General features: G+C 37.8%; 1 protein-coding gene across 1 annotated transcript in view; it reads left to right on the forward strand.

Moving 5' to 3' along the window:
* The window catches only part of LOC310718642 (leucyl-cystinyl aminopeptidase-like), a 28,403-nt gene extending 5,820 nt beyond the window's left edge, over nucleotides 1-22,583 (forward strand). The window contains 24 exon segments of the mRNA XM_083527553.1: nucleotides 25-208; nucleotides 707-863; nucleotides 1,237-1,421; nucleotides 1,546-1,707; nucleotides 1,845-1,985; nucleotides 3,096-3,177; nucleotides 3,277-3,421; nucleotides 11,031-11,853; nucleotides 11,971-12,109; nucleotides 13,840-13,971; nucleotides 14,139-14,259; nucleotides 14,403-14,554; nucleotides 15,902-16,015; nucleotides 16,164-16,295; nucleotides 16,381-16,512; nucleotides 16,590-16,738; nucleotides 19,280-19,371; nucleotides 19,531-19,714; nucleotides 19,866-20,022; nucleotides 20,152-20,330; nucleotides 21,383-21,544; nucleotides 21,638-21,778; nucleotides 21,925-22,006; nucleotides 22,090-22,583. Of these exon segments, the coding sequence (XP_083383679.1) occupies nucleotides 25-208; nucleotides 707-863; nucleotides 1,237-1,421; nucleotides 1,546-1,707; nucleotides 1,845-1,985; nucleotides 3,096-3,177; nucleotides 3,277-3,421; nucleotides 11,031-11,853; nucleotides 11,971-12,109; nucleotides 13,840-13,971; nucleotides 14,139-14,259; nucleotides 14,403-14,554; nucleotides 15,902-16,015; nucleotides 16,164-16,295; nucleotides 16,381-16,512; nucleotides 16,590-16,738; nucleotides 19,280-19,371; nucleotides 19,531-19,714; nucleotides 19,866-20,022; nucleotides 20,152-20,330; nucleotides 21,383-21,544; nucleotides 21,638-21,778; nucleotides 21,925-22,006; nucleotides 22,090-22,221 (4,079 nt within the window). The 3' untranslated portion in view covers nucleotides 22,222-22,583.
* The last annotated feature ends 465 nt before the right edge of the window (nucleotides 22,584-23,048 follow it).

Consider the following 23,048-nt stretch of genomic DNA (forward strand, 5'->3'; position numbering starts at 1 on the left):
TGAAATTGTTTGTTTATTTTTCAGACATGTTGATGCTGGATCAGGAAGTGGACTGGGTGAAGTTTAACACAGACATGAACGGTTACTACATTATCCACTATGACATGGAGGGCTGGAGTGCACTAATTCAACTGATGCAAGTGAACCACAGTGCCATGAGCTTTAAGGACAGAGCCAACCTCATTCACAATGCCTTTCAGCTCGTCACGTAAGAAATGGAATTTCCTGGTTTTAACACAAGGTGTCACACTTGAGTAAAAAGGAACAAGTCTAAAACTGGATCAGCTCACTATGGTCTAGTCACTTCTGTAAAATATTAGTTGTGTAGGACTATAAACTTTATAGAAATGAACGTTATTGAAATTAACAATATGCATGCTGACAAGATTAATGTTTTATATATTATATATAAATAATATATTATATATTAAGAATTATTTGATCTTATCTGGGATTATTAAAGTAATTCTGATTAATTGTTTGATTTCTCACTAATTTCTCATTTCATATAAATACAAATACTTCATTATCACAATGCTGATTTTTAGAATCTACTCCCATTTATCGCTATTAACTATTTGCTGATTATATTTTTTTACTTGAACTACCAAAAAAGTTTGAATGTCTCTTTCTGCATCATAAAACACAACCATTTGTTTGACTAGTTTACTATTTACATGTATTATTATTATTATTATCTCTCCAGTGCAGGGCGCTTGACACTGGACCAGGCTTTCGATCTGCTTACCTACTTAAAGTCTGAGACACACAACGTTCCCCTTCTCCAAGGCATCGGCTATTTAGAATCGTTTTACAAGATGATAGAGAAGAGAAATGTAGCTGATGTCACCCAAAACCTCAAGGTATTTTTCCATCAACTGTCAGATTAAGGACTGTTAATCTAATAGTTTGGCAACACCCTGCTGCATCTGTATTACTAGACCACATTATCAGTTTGTTATCAGTGGTTCTGCCTTGATTTAACTAAATTAATGTAATGTGCCAGACGGCCATCAACAAGAGATTTCCAGGACATTTCCAGGACATTATTGTGTCAATCTAATTTGCTACTCTGTGCTTTGCATCTCATTTAAAGACGATTTTTAAGAGGATTTCTGGCTTTTCAATAGTTTTCATGTGAGATGTAATGCTTCTACGTTTTACAGATTAGATTGAAACAATATTTATGTGGGTAGACACTGACTCTTTGTGCATGATTGCTTTATTTTCCCACAGACCTACATCCTGCAGTATTTTAGAAACGTGATCGACAAGCAGACCTGGAGCACCGAGGGCACAGTCTCTGATAGGAAGCTACGCTCAAAACTTCTGTCCCTAGCGTGTGATCTTGGTTATTCTCCTTGTGTGAAAAAGGCCAAACATTTCTTTCAAAGCTGGATGAGCTCTAATGGAACCAACAGGTCATTTGATATACTGTTAAGATGCTTTTCTGCCAGATGACAAACATGACTAACAGTACTAACAGCACTGTCCGCTTCTGAGTTGATTGTGAATAGTTTACACTGTGTGAATTTTTATCTGTAGCTTACCCACTGATGTGGCTGAGACGATCTACACAGTCGGAGCCCAGAATGATATCGGTTGGCAGTACCTGCTGGAAAAGTATGCGCTTTCTATAAGTGCGGCAGAGAAAAGCAAAATCCTCTCAGCACTGAGCAGCAACAAGGATCCAGCTAAGCTGCTAAGGTATATTATTATATACATGATTGCACTTTATTGTATTTAATTTAATAGGATTTTAACTTTAAAATGTTTTGGCATGATGCAGCTAGACTGCTGAACATTATGCTTCATGTAATGATACATCATTTTGCTTAATTCAGGCTGCTAGAGCTTGGAATGGAAGGCTCAGTGGTGAAAGCCCAGGATTTATCTACACTGATATACACTGTAGCCAGAAATCCAGCAGGTCATTTCCTAGCCTGGGAGTTTGTGAAGAGCAACTGGTATAAACTGGTAGAAAGGTAATTATTATTTTAATTTTTAAATTGCAGCTTATCAGTAAGCGGAGGATGTATGTATTTGTATGTGTGTGTGTATGTGTGTGTGTGTGTGTGTATATATATATATATATATATATATATATATATATATATATATATATATATATATATATATATAATATATAATATATTTTTTTTTACTATATATATAAATTATTATTCATTTATAATTATTAATTTATTATATGCAACAATGGGCAATTTAACAGTTACATTTTCTTTGACTTAACAAACATAAATGTACAGATAATAACACAAAAAACATATTAAACAAATAACCTAAAATTCTCCCTTAGCAGAAATAAAATCTTTACACACTCCAGACAGACAGGCAGTTTTCCCACACATTCAGCTGAAATACTATGCCATGCCTCTTGTGAAACTTGCTAAAGCTCTTCTTTGTCAGTTAGATATTTCTTTCTGACCTTGTGATCCAGTTCATCCCTGAGCAGTGTAATGGGATTTAGGTCCAGGGACCAGACAGTCAACTCCATGCTAGATTACACTCCAGCTGACTGTGTGCTCTCTAAACAACCCTTCTGAGTCATTGTCTGGAAGTGGGTTCCAATTAGCCTCAGTACCGATTTGCATGGCGTTGAAGTATGGAGCAGTAGGTTTAGTATTCCTCTCACCATTTAACCTACATGTATATAACACACAAGAAAATTGTAAAGTGAAACATGGCATAGCTACATGCAATTGTTGTTACCTAAGTTGACCGATTGATGAAAATGAATACAGTTTAATTACCTAGTTTGTTTCTTAGAAATAAAAGCAATATACAAGTGTCTCTTAAAAATGATAAAAGACTAGCTGTTTCCAAACCTAAGACAGGCACTGTGTATAGGTATAAGAGTAAAAACAGGACCTGCCAGAAGTCATTTACACTCCAGCTTTACTTTATTTGTCTGTTTTGAAGTTCTGAAGATAAACATTGGCATCACGAAACACCTACACACATTCCACTTCCTTCCCACCGCATCATCACTGAAAATCGGAAACTGTTTCACACATTTTTTTTCTGAATAAAGAACAGCGAAGCAACGTCTATTTCCGTTCTTTGTTTTTCAGATTTCAGCTTGGATCATCCTCCATCAGAAATATCATCATAAGTACAACTGGGCAGTTTTCATCTAAAGACGAGCTTGCTGATGTGAGTATCTTGTTTATTTGAAAATGTCTCAGCATCTTTATCACTGTTCTGTGGAAGCTTTTGCACATTGGCATTGATACGACTTTGATTTTTTTCCAGATCAAGGATTTCTTCGATTCCATTCGAGAACAGTCGTCTCAGCTCCGCGTCACTCAAGTGGCTGTGGAGAACGTGGAGAAAAACATTTTGTGGTTGGAGAGGAATTTAGAAAATCTGAGGATGTGGCTTCAGAAGAAACTCAATTAGATATTTCACCTGTTTCTGCTTTAGGAAAACATACATAAGAATTAAGACATTTCCATTATTCATTTTTTATAAGCCAATAAGCACATTTCCAATCAGAATGCACCAGTTTCGATGAGAAAGTTTGACCTACATTAAGCATGTTTTTTTTTTATTTTTTTTTATATATATATATATATTTCAGGTTAAATGGACATATGGGAAATAGATGTGTTGCCTGTATAGTAATTGGTGTTCCATTTCCTTAAGGTTTTCTATAATTAATAATTTAAATATTGTTTAAATATAGTTACTATAATTTTCTGGTTTCTGGTTAAAAATAAAGCTTACTGTACCTGTCAAAAGATGGAAACATCTAGTATTTTATGGTTTTTGAGACACATGGATGTTGCTGTTGTTTCTATGCAACAAACTGTGGAAAATACAAAAACACACAAGAATTGTACTGTTAATTAATGGAATTAAGTTATATGGACATATGAATCCAAATTTGACATTTAACATAAGAACTTGTGTAAGATGGAGAACTGGGAAGAAGATGTTAACAGACTGCCTCACCCCTTATAGTCAAACATGGAGCTGGAAGCTTAATGGTTTAGGGTTGTGTTGGAGCAGGGAAGGTTAGAGCGTGATCTATATGGAATGGCCTGCTCAGTTACTGGACCTAAATCCTATTAAACTGCTATGAGAGGAATTGGATTTCAAGGTCAGAAAGAAATATCCAACTAGGATTGAACACCTCCTAAAACTAGCAAGTTTTACAAGAGACATAGCGAAGTATTTCAGCTAAATGTTTGGAGAAAATAACTGTGTAAAGCAGTTACTCATGCTAAAGGAGGATTGTTCAAAAAAAAATAATAATTTTGAATATATGTACATTTATATATTTGTATGGTCAAAGTAAATATTCATACTGTTAGTTTACTTAGTTTGTCGCATGTCTTCAGTGGTGTCCAAGACTCATTTTGGATTGCATTGCTTTCTGGAACATTGAGTTCCGTATTTTTTTTTTAGCTCCTCTATGACTCCATTTGACTTCCTATTAATATGACTGAATATCACTGGAAAATGGCGAGAAAACTTCTCCAGTTAAACACCATTTTCCAACCTGTTCCACCAGAACAACAGAACAACTTTTCAACAACAAAAGTGCACCAGAATCTCTAAGCATGTCACCCTTAGAATCCCTAGACATATTTTAAGATAAACATATATAGATATAAACATAAGTGGAACAAATATAAGTCCTCAGGTGAAGTTTTCCTTTATGCTCCTCTGCACAGAAGATGGTTGAAACTGTCAGTGGAGAGAGATGATGTCCAACTGCATACAGAAAACTCAATGCTCATGGTCACGCAGTAGATAAACAGGCAAGACATTAGTCTACGAATCATATGATAGAAACTTGGACTATTGTGAGAGCCACAATGAACAACAGAGAAGAAATGGACAGCATGTGACAGCTCTGATTAGTGAAAAGTGACCTCTTTCTCAAGAGTGTTCAGTGTTTCGCTCGAGGCTATGGAGTCTGTTTGCTTCATAACCCAGTTGGAATATGGATCCACAGGTATGATTGATGATACAGTTTTGCATTTATGTGATATTAGGAATTGACTTCTTTTGGTTTCTTCGTTAGGGTGGTTAGATTACATCTCAGATGAAATGGTCTCGCACAAACCTGGTCCAGGGCTAATTCCTGTCCTGTGCTGCATATTGTAGGGTTTTTTCTTTTCCCCATGGACACCTGATCAGTTCAGAGTGATGGTTTAAAGTTGAGAAAAAACACCAGGAAGTGCCCTGAAGTGCAGGGGGTTAATCCTGGACCAGTGTTAGAACCTCAGAGAATAATTACAGTGTAGTACTTATGCAGGCCACCTGGAGCAGAGCTACGAGTAAACCAGTGGATTTAACACTTAGGGAGGAACATGTGCTTCTAAAACAAGGACCAGGAACCAGATTACTTAAACTTATGTGCTGGCTTTCTACTGATATCCATAAAGAGCGATTATCCTTTTCTTTTCCCATCCGAAGAAGTGATCCAGCACAGGACTGGGGGGGTTTGTAGCAGCTCAGGATGATGAAAGTGAGCTAGCCTGCTAGACAAGCTAAGCCTGTTTTCTCCAGCAACTCATTATTTGTCTGGATGATCTTTTATAACTGAGCGTGTGGCTCTTTAAAAAAAAAAAAAAAAAGATTTATTTAATCAGCATTGACTTTTCTCTGGATTAACGTTGCCACCCCTGGGACGTGAACCGACTTCTAAATATGGATCTGTTTGAAAACGGTAAGACAACATACCAAGACTTATCACCCAAGATCTCTGTTATGACAAGAGCAGGAAAGAAATGTTATATATTTCGCCTCCAAACACTTTTAAAACAAATTTGGAAAAGTTTGCAAATCATGCGTACTGTTTTTCTTGTTAACCCGACCTGTTTTTGTAGTGCAAGACCGTAAGTTTACCCTCTCCTACATTGTGTTTGACGTTTAGGCTAAGCTAGTCAGGGAAGCTAACGCACACACACGCATATAGCGTCGCCTTATGTTGTTCGAAAAAAGTGATAGTAACAACAGGCAGATGATTCAGAATCGACTTTTACACCGATTAGCTCATTATTAGAGACAAAAAAAGGTTTAATCCGGAACTTGTGTGAACGATTTAACGTCATGACGAGAACATGAGCCTCTCAGCAGCCATACTCTTCCTCCCCACTGCCTTCTTGTCACTCAGTGTCATCAAAGATAAACAGACATAAACCCTAGATAAAATCTGGTAGGATTTCTGAGTGAAAAAACAACAAATATTTCCTAGTGTTCAAGAATATACTACCAAAACTTCTTTAAAGTACTTAAATTGACCCGAATTAGTTATTTTTCTGGTCAGTGTGCACTGGATTTTCAGCTATCAAGATGATAAAACCCTTGTGAGTACCACTGAAGAGCCAAGGGAAGGTGGTAGGAGGATGGTAGGGATGAAGTTAAAGCATTGAACCTATCAAGGTTTATGAATATCATGATTATAAATCCCAGAGCCGCTGTTGGGCCACTGCGCAAGGGCTCTTACCCCTCAAAAGCTCGGTTGTATAAATGAGATCATTGTAAGTCACACTGGATGATAAGACACTTTAGAGAATTACAGCTAGATCAAGAGAAGATGGTAGGAAAGTGGTTAAAACATTAGACTTTTCAAGGTTTTTAGGTCATAAAATTAAATTCCAGGGTCACTGCTGGGCCCCTAAATAAGGCCCTTCCCCCTCAAAAGTATAAATATATGATTATTGCAAGTCACTGTGGATAATAATAAAACCCTTGAGAGGGAAAACTTCTGGAACAAGAGAAGATGGTTGCTCAGTGGTTAAAACATTTGGGCTTTTCAAGGTTTCTCAAGGTCATTAGTTTTAATCCCAGGGCCACTGCTGGGCCCCTGAACGTGGTTCTTCTCCCTCAAGAGCTCAGTTGTATAAATGAGATCATTGAAGTCACTGTGGATAAGGGCATCTGTCGAATGCTGTAGAATACCACAGTAAGTGTAAAGGCACTTGAGGACCTGAAAGAGATTGTATTTCTGGATCAGCTTCTGGATTCAAATCTGACAAAGTCCTACTCATAAAAACTTATAATAACAAATAACAACAGCAATTGGAGCTTTTCAGATATTTATTGAGAGGTAAAATAGCAACTGGCAACTGGCTTTTAGTATTATATGATTTAGATGATCTGGGTTAGGGTTAAAGGATAAGCTTTCCCCACTTGTTTTAGGCATCTGGATTTGCTGTACCATGACCCCAGTTAGAATAAAAGCCATGTTATTGTCATTCTTGACAAAATAGCTTGTGTGATGATGCATGCATGTAATGTTGAAGTGAAATTTACATACTTAGGAAAATCTATAACTGGTGTTACCTGACAGGCTCAAGATCAAGGATTATTAACCTGGACTATAGTTCACCCACAACATGTCAAATCAAATTAAATCAAAATTTATTTGTCACATGCACATACATACAGAGTACGACATGCAGTGAAATGCTTTTTACGACGGTCCGGCATGAGCGAATAGAATGAGGAGAAAAATAAACAAAGAAAAAAGAATAAAGATATATGTGGGGGGAAAAAAGTGTATATACAAGGATGCGTATGACAGTAAACAGTAAAATTTACTTAAAATTTACTTTAAAATGTCACTTATGCCCCAGTAAAACATGAAAGCTATCTATTTTGGTTTCTCTTTTATGAAACATGTAATCATTTAGTTGTTTGTTTGTTTATGTAAAAAACATAATGCAGGCGTTTTCTGTCTGTAAAATATACCCCAGATTTAGAGATTATCCGCAGCAGTACAACAGTCCATGTTTAGCGGTTCTTTTTACTAGAAAGGTAAAAAATAATAGTTTGCTACTCACTGACGTGCTCAAGAGTCTGAGGTGTCTAATGAATAACGTTTTAACAATTTCTTGACTTGTGTAAAGTCAATATAGTGCGGTCAAGCAAACTGTAATCACCTTTTCAAATTAAATATTGACTTTGCACAGAACTGTAAAACATGATAAATATCATATTTCAGGTGATATTTTCTATAATACAGTGCAAGTTTATGGTTCAGATGGATATGTTTGTAAAGTATAAAACATGGCGCACAGTCACACCTGTGGCTGCTTTGAGAGAAGCTGATCTCATTGTGCTGTTTAAATTAGTTATGGTTTATTTGGTTTTTATAGGCCTGATAAGCAGGGGAAAGAGAGATGAATGTTTCTGACCATCTCTAGGCTGTGTAATGGTACTGTGTTTCGAATAATAAACCGATCTTTGTGATTTAATTGGTACTGGGTAAATAGAAGAACTGAAAGTTGTTCTGTACAGTCTGCTGTTTCTGTGCAACACAAGATGTTTTTCTCAACTTCCTCAGAGAAGAAAATGAAAGAAGGTCACGTTGTAAGGGTGTCGGTAAATCTACAATGTTCAAACTTTGCATTCGGTCCACTAGATAAGTTTGCACCAAATTTAATGTTGTTATGGCAGAATAAAAAAAAGATCGACATATAAATATATAAGCACATAAAGGCATGTGCCTGTTTACAGAAATTGTTTCCCACATCTGACTGTTTATTGATGTGGTTAATGTGCTGCTCGAATTGCACTTGAATGCGAAAGCACAGGCTTTGGTACTCCTGCTTAGCTATGGTAATACAATGTCAACAGGAAATAACCTAATACTGAGTATAACAAACATTGTTTTTACACATACAGTGGTGGGTTTTTTTTTTTTTTTTTTTTGTTCAGTTTTGCTGCATTACAACCTGAAACTAAAATAGGTTTTTGTTTGGATTTTATGCAATGGGCCTAATACATTGCTTCAGTTTTAAATATACTGTATATGTAGTCACATCCTTTGCCATTTAACCGATTAATACAATTTGGTCCATTTAATTCATTTTAAGATTCAGTTAGTTAATTGAGGTTTGGCAATGTGCTATGAAAATGTCATGATTTGTCAAATGATGTCAAGGTAAATATACCTGCAGTGAACAGCCCCTGAGTCTGCAACACCACTACACAAGCACTCCAGAGATCATGTTGTGGGGAGATATAGGTCAGGGTGGGGTTATTAAAAAAAATCAGGCCTCCATTAAATCCATGTGAAATATGAAAAGAATACTCAGACTAGGATTGGGTTTTGTTTACTTTGTTTACAATTACTCTGTAATTTGATGCCAAAAGACATGATGTGGAACATTTCAAGTTATGTTTTATTACTGCTGAACTTTAGTACTGCAGTTTACAAAAGCCTCTAAGCCAGGGGTCACCAACCTTTTTGAAACTGAGAGCTACTTCTTGGGTACCGATTAATGTGAAGGGCTACCAGTTTAATACACACAGTTTTCAGTTTAATCCGAAATAAATTTGCTCAATTTATCTTTTATTATATGTTATTATTAATAATTAATGATATTCGTCTATGTGAAGACACTGATCATGTTAATGATTTCTCATAATAATTATCATCAATGATTTAACAAAGTAGGAAACATCTTTTTTTTTTTTTTTTTTTGGGAAAAGGCCCACGGGCTACTCATGTGGTCCTTGCGGTCTACCATGTGTTCCATGTTGGTGACTCCTTCTCTAAGCAAACAGAAAAAGACACATGAAGCATATATATATATATATATATATATATATATATATATATATATATATATATATGTATATATGTATATATGTATGTGTGAGAGAGAGAGAGAGAGAGAGAGAGAGAGAGAGAGAGAGAGAGAGAGAGAGAGAGAGCGCACAACATTAATTTAACAGCATGTGCAGAGCAGCACAACAGAATGTAAAAATCCTGGCATCTCTAGCACATAGGCCTACTACACCTGAAACAGCTTAAATTCACTGAAGTGAAGGACAATTAATCTTTCACTATTAATTTAGTGACTGCCCTATGACACGCTGCCGTGTTTTCAGGGATCATCTTCCACCTCATCGCTTTGGTGAATGGGCTGCTCCTGGGTGTCTGAGACCATGAGCCTAGTGTTTCCTGTGGGGTTATTCATATTTAGATTTACATTTTAAAACCGATGTGGTGTCCCTAAAGACTACTAGTACTAACTAACTGTACGAACTGTATAATGAATGTTTCCTTCTCGTGTGGCTGAGGCCGGAGAGATGCAGTTGGAGCTGGGAGATGAGTAGTAAATACAGCTCATTGCGTGAAGTAGATGGCGTGTTTTTGTTTGTAGATATTTCATCATATTACCAGTGTTGCCTTTTTTGTTCACTCATATTGTATTCTTTTGAACGTTTCACCATTGCCGCCATGATTGATTGTCTGCACACAGACACACATTGCACATGTGCAGTAAGCAAACATCAGCCACATGATGGCATCATTCAGGTACTGAAAATGAGAAGCATCAGCTTCTAATTCGTCTCGAACGCCAAAGTATACAGAGGTAAAACAAAGCAAGTATTAATAACAGTATTGTTTGTCCTGAAACTTTTCGGTAGTCCAGTATTGACCCGATTACATATTGGTCATATTGGTCATAAAATATTTTTGGCCATCATGGTAAATGCTATGTGTACTGCAACCCAACAATTCCCATCACCCTGAGTAAACAGTGAAGCATGGTGGTAGCAGCATTGTGCTGAATGGAATGGAAAACTGGATTAAAGAAGGGAGGGGGGTTTTAAGACTGGGATGGAGGTTCACCATCCAGCAGTACAATGACCCTAAACATGCTGCTAAACCTACACTGGATTATTTTTGTTTTTAAAGAAAGATTTAAATGTTTTAAAATGACTTGATCAAAGACCAGACCTGAAACCGAATAGGAATTTGTGGCATAACATGATTACTGTACAACAATACAACCCATTTATATTAAAGGAGCTGGAGAAGCATACTAGTGGGAGGAATAGTATATTTATACACCCTTAAGATTTTATTTGTTACAATAAAACATATTTAGCACCTTCAAGTGGTAGGCATGCAGTGTAAAGCTGTAGTGTAAAGTTGTAATGCAGAAAAGTATAAAAAAAAAGAAAAACACCTTGGGGGTAAATATTTTTACAAAGCACTGTACTATGGGCATGTTTGATTTTTCTATTTTCAGATCGAGCTCCACTTCCCCGGAACATGATAGAAAACAGCATGTTTGAAGAGGAACCTGATGTGGTAGATCTGGCGAAGGAATCGACCTCTTACCCCATCGACTCAGATGAAGTCCCATATGAGCCGCGCAGCTCCAGGCTGCTGGTACGCGGTCTTGGCGAGAACGAGTTAGAAGATGATGAGGAGGACTACGAGTCTTCAGCTAGACTCCTGGGGATGTCCTTTATGAACCGTAGTTCCAGCCAGCGCAGTGCCGCCTCCTCCTACGGCCGCCAGCAACCATCCGGTTCATGTCCGAAGCCATCTGCAAAGACCATGGTGATAGGAGTCTTGTTCCTGGTTTGCATTGCTTCAATGGTCATGGTCATTTACTTTTTGCCCAAGTGCACTTTTTCTAAAGAGGGCTGCCACAAAACCAGCTCCCCCTGGGAAGTTATCTATCCAATCTCCAAAAATGGGGTACTGTTCCCATGGACGAGCTTAAGGCTTCCAAACAGTGTGCGTCCAGTCAACTACGAGATCTCGGTCCATCCTGACCTGAACACCATGACTTTCACTGGGAGTGTAGCCATCACCCTGGTGGTCCAGCAAGAGACCAATAAGGTTATTTTGCACAGCTCTGATTTAGAGATACAGAAGGCCACTTTTCAAGGCAAAGAGGTAGAGATCTTGGAGTACAAGCCCTGGCAGCAGATTGCAGTCACATTGTCAGAGGAACTTAAAAAGGGACAGTATGTACTCAATATCAACTATTCAGCAAACCTCTCCAGCAACTATGATGGCTTCTATAACAGCTCTTACACTGACACAAGTGGAAAAAGAAGGTATTCTAGATGATTATAAATAAAGTTATTATTAATATCAACATTGTTTTTAGTAGTAGAAGATGTTGTTAATTTATCATGTTTTTTATTAAATTATTTCACTTGTTCTTTTGTCAGAGTTTTGGCTGCTACTCAGTTTGAGCCCCTGGCTGCCCGCAAGGCTTTTCCTTGTTTTGATGAACCAGCCTTTAAGGCCAGATTTCTAATTAAGATCAAGAGAGAAGCGGAATACATCAGCCTTTCTAACATGCCTTTGGTAATAACCTCAGTTCATTTGTCTTTTTTTGTGACACATGCTCAAAAGAGATGCTATTGCGGTATTTGTATTGGTATAAATATTAACTCGGAGCATTGACTCCATGTTTCTCTCTAGTACACACAATCTGAAGTATTCATTCTTCTGGTGTAATTATTAATGCAGTTAATTAAGGCTCTGTCAACACCTAATTCTAATCCTAATCTAAGTAACATCAAGGAAGCCTTTTGCTCTCAAAACAGTCCTGATCCATTAACTTCTTCTGACCCAGTCGTCTAGCCATCACAGTTTGGCCCTTTCAATCTCTGTTACGCTTGTCCATTTTTACAGTTCAAACCTCAATTTTGGGACAAAATGTTTACTTGCTACCTAATATTCCACCCACTATCAGGTGCCATGATGAAGTTAACAGTGTTATTCACTCACCAGTCATAACATTATATATGCCTGATTGCCTGATAGGTGGGTGGGTGGGTGGGTGGGTGTGTGTGTGTGTGTGTGTGTGTGTGTGTGTGTGTGTGTGTGTGTGTGTGTGTGTGTGTGTGTGTGTGTGTGGGTGTGTGGGTGTGTGTGTGTGTGTGTGTGGGTGGGTGGGTGTGGGACCCCGCTTTATCGCAGTTTGAATCTCGTGCCCCGGTTTATTGCGGAATTCTCTTTTGGATAGCACAATAGACCAAAAAACTTACAGGGAATTGTTTTTATGGAGTTTTATGTTGAAATAATTGAATTTATTAATAATATGATATATATTTAATTAGAAATAATAATATAATAATATAAACAATAAAATATAATTATTAATTATAAAATGAAGTAAAATGTGGCGTTTGTTTATCGTGTTTTTTTTTTTTTTTACATTCAGTTTTTCTTTTGGAACGTATTTTGGTAAGGCAGAAACGCGAAACCAGTTGATTTGATTTTAAATAATAGAGTACAGTGGTACCTTGACCTACGAGTGCATTAATGTAAGAGTGTTCCGAGGTACGAGCCGTCACTCGGTCGATTTATTTTTATTTATTTATTTTTTGCTTTGTTACGCGAGCAGAAAATTGAGGTACAAGATCGAGACGCCGCTGCTAGATGGTGAAACGAAGCCAGAAAGCGAAGACTGTGACGAAAATTAAGATAAGCAAAGAAGAAAAAGTAACAAATTTAAAGTTAAGGGATACGTAGTGTACAGGAGTGATAGAGAGAGTAGCAAAAAATCGAGATTTCCCTCCTCCGCCGCTTAACGCCTCTCCGCCAGCGTCTTCGTTATCTCCAGTCGTCTCATCTCCAAGGTAAATACACTGAATAAAACCTTATTATATCTTTACATACTCTTTCTATTATGTTTTTATACAAGATTTGTTATTTAGAAATGTATTTTCCAATTTAACAACATGAAACATAAAAACGGGGTGTTATTTTGAGGGTTGGAACGGATTAATGCCATTTTAAGTATTTTCAATATAGTAAACTGATTTGATGTGCGAGCAAATTGAGATACAAGCTCGTCCACGGAACGAATTAAACTCGTAGGTCAAGGTACCACTGTATATGTTATAGTGTACAGGAAAATACATGAAGTCTTTAAAAGGCTCATTTTGGTGCTTGATTAATACCTAGATTTTAATTTATTGATGTTTTTATGGACCTCTGAACTGCCAGCTATCCTTGTGGGGACCTGCAGGATTATGTTTACAGATTTATTATGATCACGATTTTTTTTTTCCCCTTCTCATTTTAAGGCCAAAACCACTTCATTGTCAAATGGGCTTTTTGAGGATGAGTTTGAAAGAACCATCAATATGAGCACTTATCTTGTTGCATTCATCGTGGCCAACTTCAGTAGTGTGAGTGCAAACGTCTCAAACACTCAGGTACGTCCGTTCATGTTTGCGCCACATTTCTTGCGTATTAAAAACACGCACCCACAAAGAATTCACACAGCTAATAGTGAGCTGACTTCTTGTGTGTTTGCATCCTGTTTGCTAATTTATAAACTGATTAGGTCTAATATGTGTGCTCATCATCACATTTTCCAAAGGTCTCCGTATATGCAGTCCCAGATAAAGAAGACCAAGTTCTTTATGCTCTAAAAGCAGCTAGCAAGCTTCTGGAGTTCTACAATGGTTTCTTTGAAATCAAATATCCGTTGAGCAAATTAGGTGAGACACGCTTCACTTTACATGGAAATCATTGAAGTTCTGTGTATGGTGACTTTCCGTGTTGTTTACCAGTAACTTAATTTGTGTTCGTCAGATTTATTTTGGGCAGATTTCATTACTTGTGCCACTCTTGCTTTTAACAGACTTGGTGGGCATTCCAGACTTCCTGGCTGGAGCAATGGAGAACTGGGGTCTCATCACATTTCGTGAGACGACCCTGCTCGTGGGTAATCATTCCTCCTCAATGGATAAGCAGTTAGTGTCCTCCGTCATTGCCCATGAACTCGCACATCAGGTATGCAAAGTTTTCACAACAACAAAAAAAACATTACATTAAAACATAACCCGGAGTCCACAATAGTGAACAATAGTGTCCCAGCACCACTAAGCTGTAAATGTTAATGAACAGAGGATAATTGCAACTTTTAGTTTCTAATCAGTTGTTATTCAAAGTTTGATCAGCACAAAATGAATAACATTATTAATGATGGTTTTATCTTATTTTGTCATCTAAAACCTGTCATTAAATGAGCTTAGAGCGATTATGAGGAGAAATTCAGTTTGCTGGTGACACTGGTAAGTGCATATCGCTAGTATGTGAAAAACAGATACTACAAAGCCTAACCTGAAACGTTTTCACACTGATTAGTGCAATATTTAATTATTGCTTGAACTATTTTGCATTAGACTGTGCTATGTTGAATAGGTCCCGATTTGGTCTCTGAACAGCATCAGTTGTTTATGGCATTGGACTTAGCAAGGTGTTGAGACATTGACAGGGTTCTTACGCATCTTGGAAAAGAATGGAATTTGATCTGGGTGATTTCCAGGTCTGTATTAGTATGGAAAAAAGAACCCAAAAATATTTGTGTTTCCTACTATTTGACCTATTTGGTTTTCTAAAAATATTGTTCATAAAACAAAAGTTAGAACGACACTAACGATACATTTCAAAACGGCGTTTCCGTCTAAAAATGAACCGCGTCCACACTTGTTTACAATAGTTTCCCAAAGGTGCTCATCCACACCGAAACATCCGGAAACGCCCGCGTCTCTGTACTGCGCATGAGCAAAAACTTAAGGTGTTTCGACCCGAGTCATTTCCGTCTGCCGCTTGTTTACTTTCCGACTTTTTGAAATGTCGTGGCAACAACTAAAAATGCGTCATAGTTTTCGAAAGCCTCCTTTTTCACAGTTCACATTACGAAAAATGGCATTTTCTAATTTATCCACTTCGGAGAGTGTCTTCCAAATGTTGCATTTTCATTGACTGAAAACGGCGCCTCCGTGTGGGCGGAAGGTCAAAACAGTACAGCGCCCCCGACCGTGCAACATCAAAGATTTTGACTGATATACATCAGAGATTGTAACGGAACACGTAATAGTTTGAATTTAAAATAATTGTTTTAGATGTTAAATATGTTAAATATGGTCTTAAGAATCTTTAGGGAAATCTGCATATTTGAGTCTGGATAAGTATTGGATTTTGAATTAAAAAATGTGTATGAACCCCGCATTAACTTGATTAAACTCATAAATCTCTGCAGATTTTTAGCTGCAGATTTATACAGCAAATTTCCCATTATACGCATGCTGCTCTATTAAATTGACTGGTTACTTACATTTTTTTCCCCTGTTTAAGTGGTTTGGAAACATGGTCACTATGCACTGGTGGAATGATCTCTGGCTGAATGAAGGATTTGCGACGTACATGCAGTACTTGTCTGTCGAGAAAGTCTTTCCTGAGCTCGACATTGTAAGTGTTCGTAATCCAAATTCATAATTGCTGCAAGAATCGTGAGAATAAATAGTTGTGTTATTTGTTTATTGAACATAACATTATGTGTGCATTTTCTTCAGAAATTGCTTTTTTTATTTTTTTATCTTCTTATTCATCTTCTCAGGAGAACGACTTCCTGGATGTGCGTTTTAGAGCCCTCTCCAAAGACGCAATGAATTCGTCCCATCCTGTTTCTTCTAATGTCACTGCTCCAGCGGAAGTAGAAGAAATGTTCGACTCCGTGTCCTATGAGAAGGTTACATATTCTGAACACATTTCTCTTCGTGTCCTTCAGTCCACCAACTAGACAATAACTTTGCTCCTTGAATGGTCTCACGCAGGGTGCCTCTCTTTTACTCATGCTGAATGCAACAATTGGCGAGGAGATGTTCAAGAAAGGAGTGATTGAGTATCTGAAAAAGTATAATGGCAGCAATACGAACAAGGAAGATCTGTGGAACAGCTTTTCACAGGTACAACCTTCTTCATGCATGGAGAGATGTTGAATTTAAATAACCCCTTGTTCACCACAATGTCACTGCTGTTTCAGTTCTCGAAATCGATCGATGTGGCAAAGATGATGAACACCTGGACTGTACAAAAAGGTTTTCCGCTGGTCACAGTGAACATAACAGGCAAACAAGTGCAAATAACACAAGAGCGTTTCCTCTTCAATGCAGGCAACATCACAGACCACAGGTATTTTTTTTTTTTAACCATTTTTTGCATATGGTTTATTCGTTGCAGGTTTCAGTAGCGCAGCAACCTTAAATATTTAGTTCTAGCTGTCTGTTCATGTCAGGATTTAGTTTTTGGACACATGATCTTTTTAATATAGGCAATACAGGGTTTCTGCGGAGTCTTAAAAATAAAAATAAAAAGGCCTAAAATGCAAAAATCGATATCTTAAATTTGCTGCTGTAGGTCGTCAATAATATTAAACCATGTAATGCTAATTTTAATACTCACTGAAATGCTCATGTAGCACTTTAGAATGATATACAGTACAGACCAAAAGTTTGGACACACCTTCTCATTCAAAGAGTTTTCTTTATTTTCATGACTATGAAAATTGTAGATTCACACTATAGGCATCAAAACTATGAATTAACACATGTGGAATTATATACATAACAAAAAAGTGTATTGTAGGTTCTCCAAAGTAGTTGAAGATTACTGCTTTGCACACTCTTGGCATTCTCTTGATGAGCTTCAAGAGGTAGTCACCTGAAATGGTCTTCCAACAGTCTTGAAGGAGTTCCCAGAGATGCTTAGCACTTGTTGGCCCTTTTGCCTTTACTCTGCGGTCCAGCTCACCCCTAAACCATCTCGATTGGGTTCAGGTCCGGTGACTGTGGAGGCCAGGTCATCTGGCGCAGCACCCCATCACTCTCCTTCTTGGTCAAATAGCCCTTACACAGCCTGGAGGTGTGTTTGGGGTCATTGTCCTGTTGAAAAATAAATGATGGTCCAACTAAACGCAAACCGGATGGAATAGCATGCCTCGCTGCAAGATGCTGTGGTAGCCATGCTGGTTCAGTATGCCTTCAATTTTGAATAAATCCCCAACAGTGTCACCAGCAAAGCACCCCCACACCATAACACCTCCTCCTCCATGCTTCACGGTGGGAACCAGGCATGTAGAGTCCATCCGTTCACCTTTTCTGCATCGCACAAAGACACGGTGGTTGGAACCAAAGATCTCAAATTTGGACTCATCAGACCAAAGCACAGATTTCCACTGGTCTAATGTCCATTCCTTGTGTTCTTTAGCCCAAACAAGTCTCTTCTGCTTGTTGCCTTTCTTTAGCAGTTGTTTCCTAGCAGATATTCTACCATGAAGGCCTGATTCACACAGTCTCCTCTTAACAGTTGTTGTAGAGATGTGTCTGCTGCTAGAACTCTTTGTGCCATTGACCTGGTCTCTAATCTGAGCTGCTGTTAACCATCGATTTCTAAGGCTGGTGCCTCGGATGAACTTATCCTCCGCAGCAGAGGTGACTCTTGGTCTTCCTTTCCTTGGGCGGTCCGCATGTGAGCCAGTTTCTTTGTAGCGCTTGATGGTTTTTGTGACTGCACTTGGGGACACTTTTAAAGTTTTCCCAATTTTTCAGACTGACTGACCTTCATTTCTTAAAGTAATGATGGCCACTCGTTTTTCTGTACTTAGCTGCTTTTTTCTTGCCATAATACAAATTCTAACAGTCTATTCAGTAGGACTATCGGCTGTGTATCCACCTGACTTCTGCACAACACAACTGATGGTCCCAACCCCATTTATAAGGCAAGAAATCACACTTATTAAACCAGACAGGGCACACCTGTGAAGTGAAAACCATTTCAGGTGACTACCTCTTGAAGCTCATCAAGAGAATGCCAAGAGTGTGCAAAGCAGTAATCAAAGCAAAAGGTGGCTACTTTGAAGAACCTACAATATGACATTTTTCAGTTGTTTCACACTTTTTTGTTATGTATATAACTCCACATGTGTTAATTAATAGTTTTGATGCCTTCAGTGTGACTCTACAATTTGCATAGTCATGAAAATAAAGAAAACTCTTTGAATGAGAAGGTGTGTCCAAACTTTTGGTCTGTACTGTAGGTCTTCAATTTCATTCTTAATGGTCTTAAAAATGTCTAAAAGTCTTCAGACAACGAACTGAGCAGCTCACATCTCTGAACAGGCGCATGACCAGTGCAACCCCCAGGATTTATGAGGTTTATAAGGTTTTTTGCAATCGCATTGTGTAAATATTAGTTTCCCCCATGTTTCATGAAAACTGACCGTCTACAACAAATTGGTCTGACTGCATGAGTTTGTTTCTATGGAAAATCATTTTAAATTAGCACACAAAACAATGCTTTAATCCTCTAACCCTTTAATCCTTTAATAAAACTTATACACAACACCTGAAACTAGCCCTTTTCTAACTAGCATTAGATAAGAGAAACACTTCCTCTTTGACCTTTTCTGGACATATAATGTCTAAGAGAAACGTCACTGTGGTGTATGCACTGTTCTTATGCACATTACAATGTTCTTCTTCCATCTTTGCAGTATGTAGTCCAATAGAAATGGTTCTGCACATCACATACATAACCATACACATATTTTACACTTGTTCGCCCATGCCTGGACGGGTTCGAACTGGATGTAATGGAGTTGTATCTAATACGTTCTAATCTAATAAGAGCCAATGAAAATCAGCGGACTCAGATGTCACTCTGTTCTCTTCACAGCGAATTGTGGCAAATACCGCTGACTTACATCAACGACACCTGCAGCCTCTCTGTCTTCTGCAAGCAAGTGTTTTTTTTTAAGGACCAAACGGGTAAATCTTTTCCTGACTTTACTATAGCAACCATAGAAAGCTTTCCAGTACGGTCACTGCATTATGGGATGCATAACTGAATCGCAACTCATGTCACTGCATTAACAGTTTGACGTGAACCTTTTTTTTTGTAGTTAATATTTATTTTTCATTTTCTAGCCACCTTCGACCTTCCAAGCAGCGTGAAGTGGCTGAAGTTTAACTACAGGAGTGAAGGTTTCTACATAGTGGACTATGGAGAAGAAGGCTGGAAATCACTGATCGAGAGTTTGAAGGAAAACGTGTCTGTTCTTTCACCAGAGGACCGAGCGTCTCTCATTAATAATGTCTTTGCGATATCAAGGTAGTGTGTTAGTTAAAGATTCAGGCAATTCTGAAGATACAGTCATACAGATGAATACACACGTTGCTGTTAAGACTATAATAAGGCTGCAAGAAAAAGTTCCACAAAGGCGTCTTTTGACAAATGGTTTCATGTTGTATGTTTGTACAAGGTTAGGAAAAGTGTCCTTCAAACAAGTGTTAAATCTTTTGGAGTATTTAAAGAATGAAACGGAAACTGAGCCACTGACTGAAGCCCTGACACAGTTAAGCTACATCTACAGACTACTCGAGAAAAGATCCGAGTTTAATCTAGTGTCCAGGTTGGAGGTTAGTTTTCTCCCATTACACATTACACCAAGTTTTGATTCATTTGAAATAATGGAAATGATAAAAGCTCAAGTCTGGTGCACAGATATAAATTCACCTGGGATTTCTCTTCTTTCTACCTTTTTCTAGAACTACATTTTTGATCATTTTGGCAAAATAATGGACAACCAGTCTTGGGAAGAAGAGCCATCTGTGTCTAGACAGAGTCTAAGGTCGATCCTGATGCAGACAGCCTGCTCCCTCAACAGACAGTCCTGCCTCGAGAATGCCAAAAAACTTTTTGATCAATGGAAATCCATGAACAAGACGTAGGTTTGACCAATTATTCAAATTTCATTAATAAGTGCTATTAAATTCCAGTAGCTGGCAGTTTTTGGTGAGCATGATTTCCAATTAGCTTGTTTATAAAATTTGTGACTTCTTTAATTTGAATCATTTGAAATATTTCTAAGTTTTAGTTTTTAATAATTGTAGTTCCTGATTGGTGGGTGTGTGCCAACCAAACACCTAGAGATCTCTCTTATATTTAATTCAAAATAACACTGCACCAGATTCACTCTTAGTCCAAGTCAGTTATTATATTTTCATTTTCTTTTGAATGTCACTTGAAGAAAAAAAAATACTCGTGTATAGAGAAAAAAAATAAATAAATAAAAGAGAAGGGAAAAAAAACACACTCGAATTATTAAATGTAACTATAATATAATTACATTACTTGCTGTTCAGTACTCAATTGTTGCTGAAGTAACAGCTAAATCATTCTGAGGATAGTTATATCACACATCATGCTCAGTTCCATTCACAGTAATATTGGTATAATTGTGTAGTTTGCAAGTCGGTTGGTTTGGTTTCACACTGGACAAAAACAGTGGTTGTGGATTTAAGAGAACACAGAGCTGACTGTAAACACATCAGCTAGAACTTGAAACAATTTGTCGTTCATTTTTAATCTTTTTTGGTCAGTGGTACAAATATTTAGATATATTTCTGCCCTATATTGTGCAAATACAAAAAAAAACAACATGCGGAATGTCTGATTGGCTCCCTGCATTTGGGTTGGTTTAAGCTTAAAACTTTTCTTTTTTTACTGCAATTAATCCACGCTACCTTGCAAGTGACTTGAAAGCAGACCGAGATCACCTCACATGACCGCTCTCAGTCAGTTATTTGGATCTATTCAAATAGACTGTAAATGTTTGTGAAACAACCGTTAATAAACTCTTGTGCTTAAATTTCAGACGGGTTAACAGACAGGTTTTAAGATGTTTGTCAGATTGCTGTGATTCTGCAGACATGGCCACATGTCAACAACACCGTGATATACAGCATGTGAGAGATGCCTTAACACTTTCTTCTTCAGGGTTCCTGGAGACCTGCTGAAAGCAGTTCTGTCTGTGGCAGCCCAAACCGAGGAAGGTTGGAACGTAATTTTCAACTCTTATGTGCATTCCGTCTATGACGCTGAGAAACGCAAAGCACTAGAGGCCTTGTCCAGCACTCGGGATGTGCGGAAAATCGCATGGTAAGCTTTTTTTGTGCACCAAACATATCCATTAACAACGTAGTAAGGTTTTTTTTTTTTTTTTTTATTACTTACCCATACTGTTACTTACAGGGTCCTAAAAGCAGGTCTTGATGGAAGTCTGATTCAGACCCCCGAACTTCCTCTTGTGATTAATAGAGTCAGCAGACATTTTGCAGGTTATCTGTATGCTTGGGACTTTGTGAAGGAAAACTGGGATCAGCTCACACAAAAGTAAGCGAATTATGTGTGGTGTTTTTGAGAACATGGGTCACATGAGTTTTTTTAGTTGACTCCTTGAATATAATCATACAATTTAAAAAACATTTCTCATTCTCTCTCTCTCTCTCTCTCTCTTTTTTTTATTTATTTTTTTTTAGATTTCCAATTGGCAGTTTCTCTTTGCAAAGCATCATCATGTCTGTGACCAGCCAGTTCTCTACAAAGAGTCATCTTGAGGAGGTTGGGTTTTTTCTTTTCTGCAAGAATTGTTCATGAAAGTCTGGACACTGAACTAAAACATCCCGATTTGCGTCTCTGCTCAGGTTCAGAGTTTTTTCAGCTCTTTAAAGGAGAGAGGATCTCAGATGAGGATCGTTCAGGAGGCCATAGAGAACATTCAGCTGAACATGTTCTGGATTGAGAACAATCTGGACATACTCAGGAAGTGGCTGTAGGCTCAGAGGGGCCAACTTCCTTACACACCAACACACAACGCACATGCCCCTCAGGTGACTAGGCCAAACACTTGTGAGTGATGTAAAAGCGATCACGGCCAGTGTCACATGTGTGCAGAGATGTGTCAGGGATGAAACGTTTTCTTACTTCGTATCTATATATATTTTTTATTTTTATTTTTAAATCAGCTCTTTGATTAACTTTGACCTGCTACATTTTCCACCGAAAACCAGAGGTGCTCAAATCTACATTTTAGCTGTAGCATTTAACCATTAAAATGATGCTTTTCTGTTTAGTTTTCCGCAGTCAGAATGCAAATGCGGTAGTTTAAAAAATTTTTAGTACAATAAGTATACACCCACCTTCCACTTTGAATCAGAACACCTGCGTTTATCCGATCCGAGAATCGTGTGGCAGCAGCACAACGCTTCAAAGCATGCAGATACAATACAAGAGCTTCAGTTCACATCAAAAACCAAAATAGACTGAAAGTGTGATCTCTATGGCTTGTTTGAGTATTTCAGAATCTAAGGCTGTCAGAGAGAGAGAGAGAGACAGAGACTTTATTCATCCCAATGGTAAATTTACACTATCATGTAACGGTCATGCCCGAAAACTGTCAGTGGCATAAACTTAACAGGAAATTCAAAGACAATTCAAACTTTTATCTATTTATTGTTTCTAATTGGGGCTGATAGAAGTGGAACACAATGCGATTGTCTTTTTTCTTGACATGGATGCCACTGGCATGGTCACATGGTGTGTGTGTGTGTGTGTGTGTGTGTGTGTGTGTGTGTGTGTGTGTGTGTGTATATATATATATATA

Source organism: Silurus aristotelis (assembly GCF_946808225.1).
Source record: "Silurus aristotelis genome assembly, chromosome: 23".
NCBI lineage: Eukaryota > Metazoa > Chordata > Actinopteri > Siluriformes > Siluridae > Silurus > Silurus aristotelis.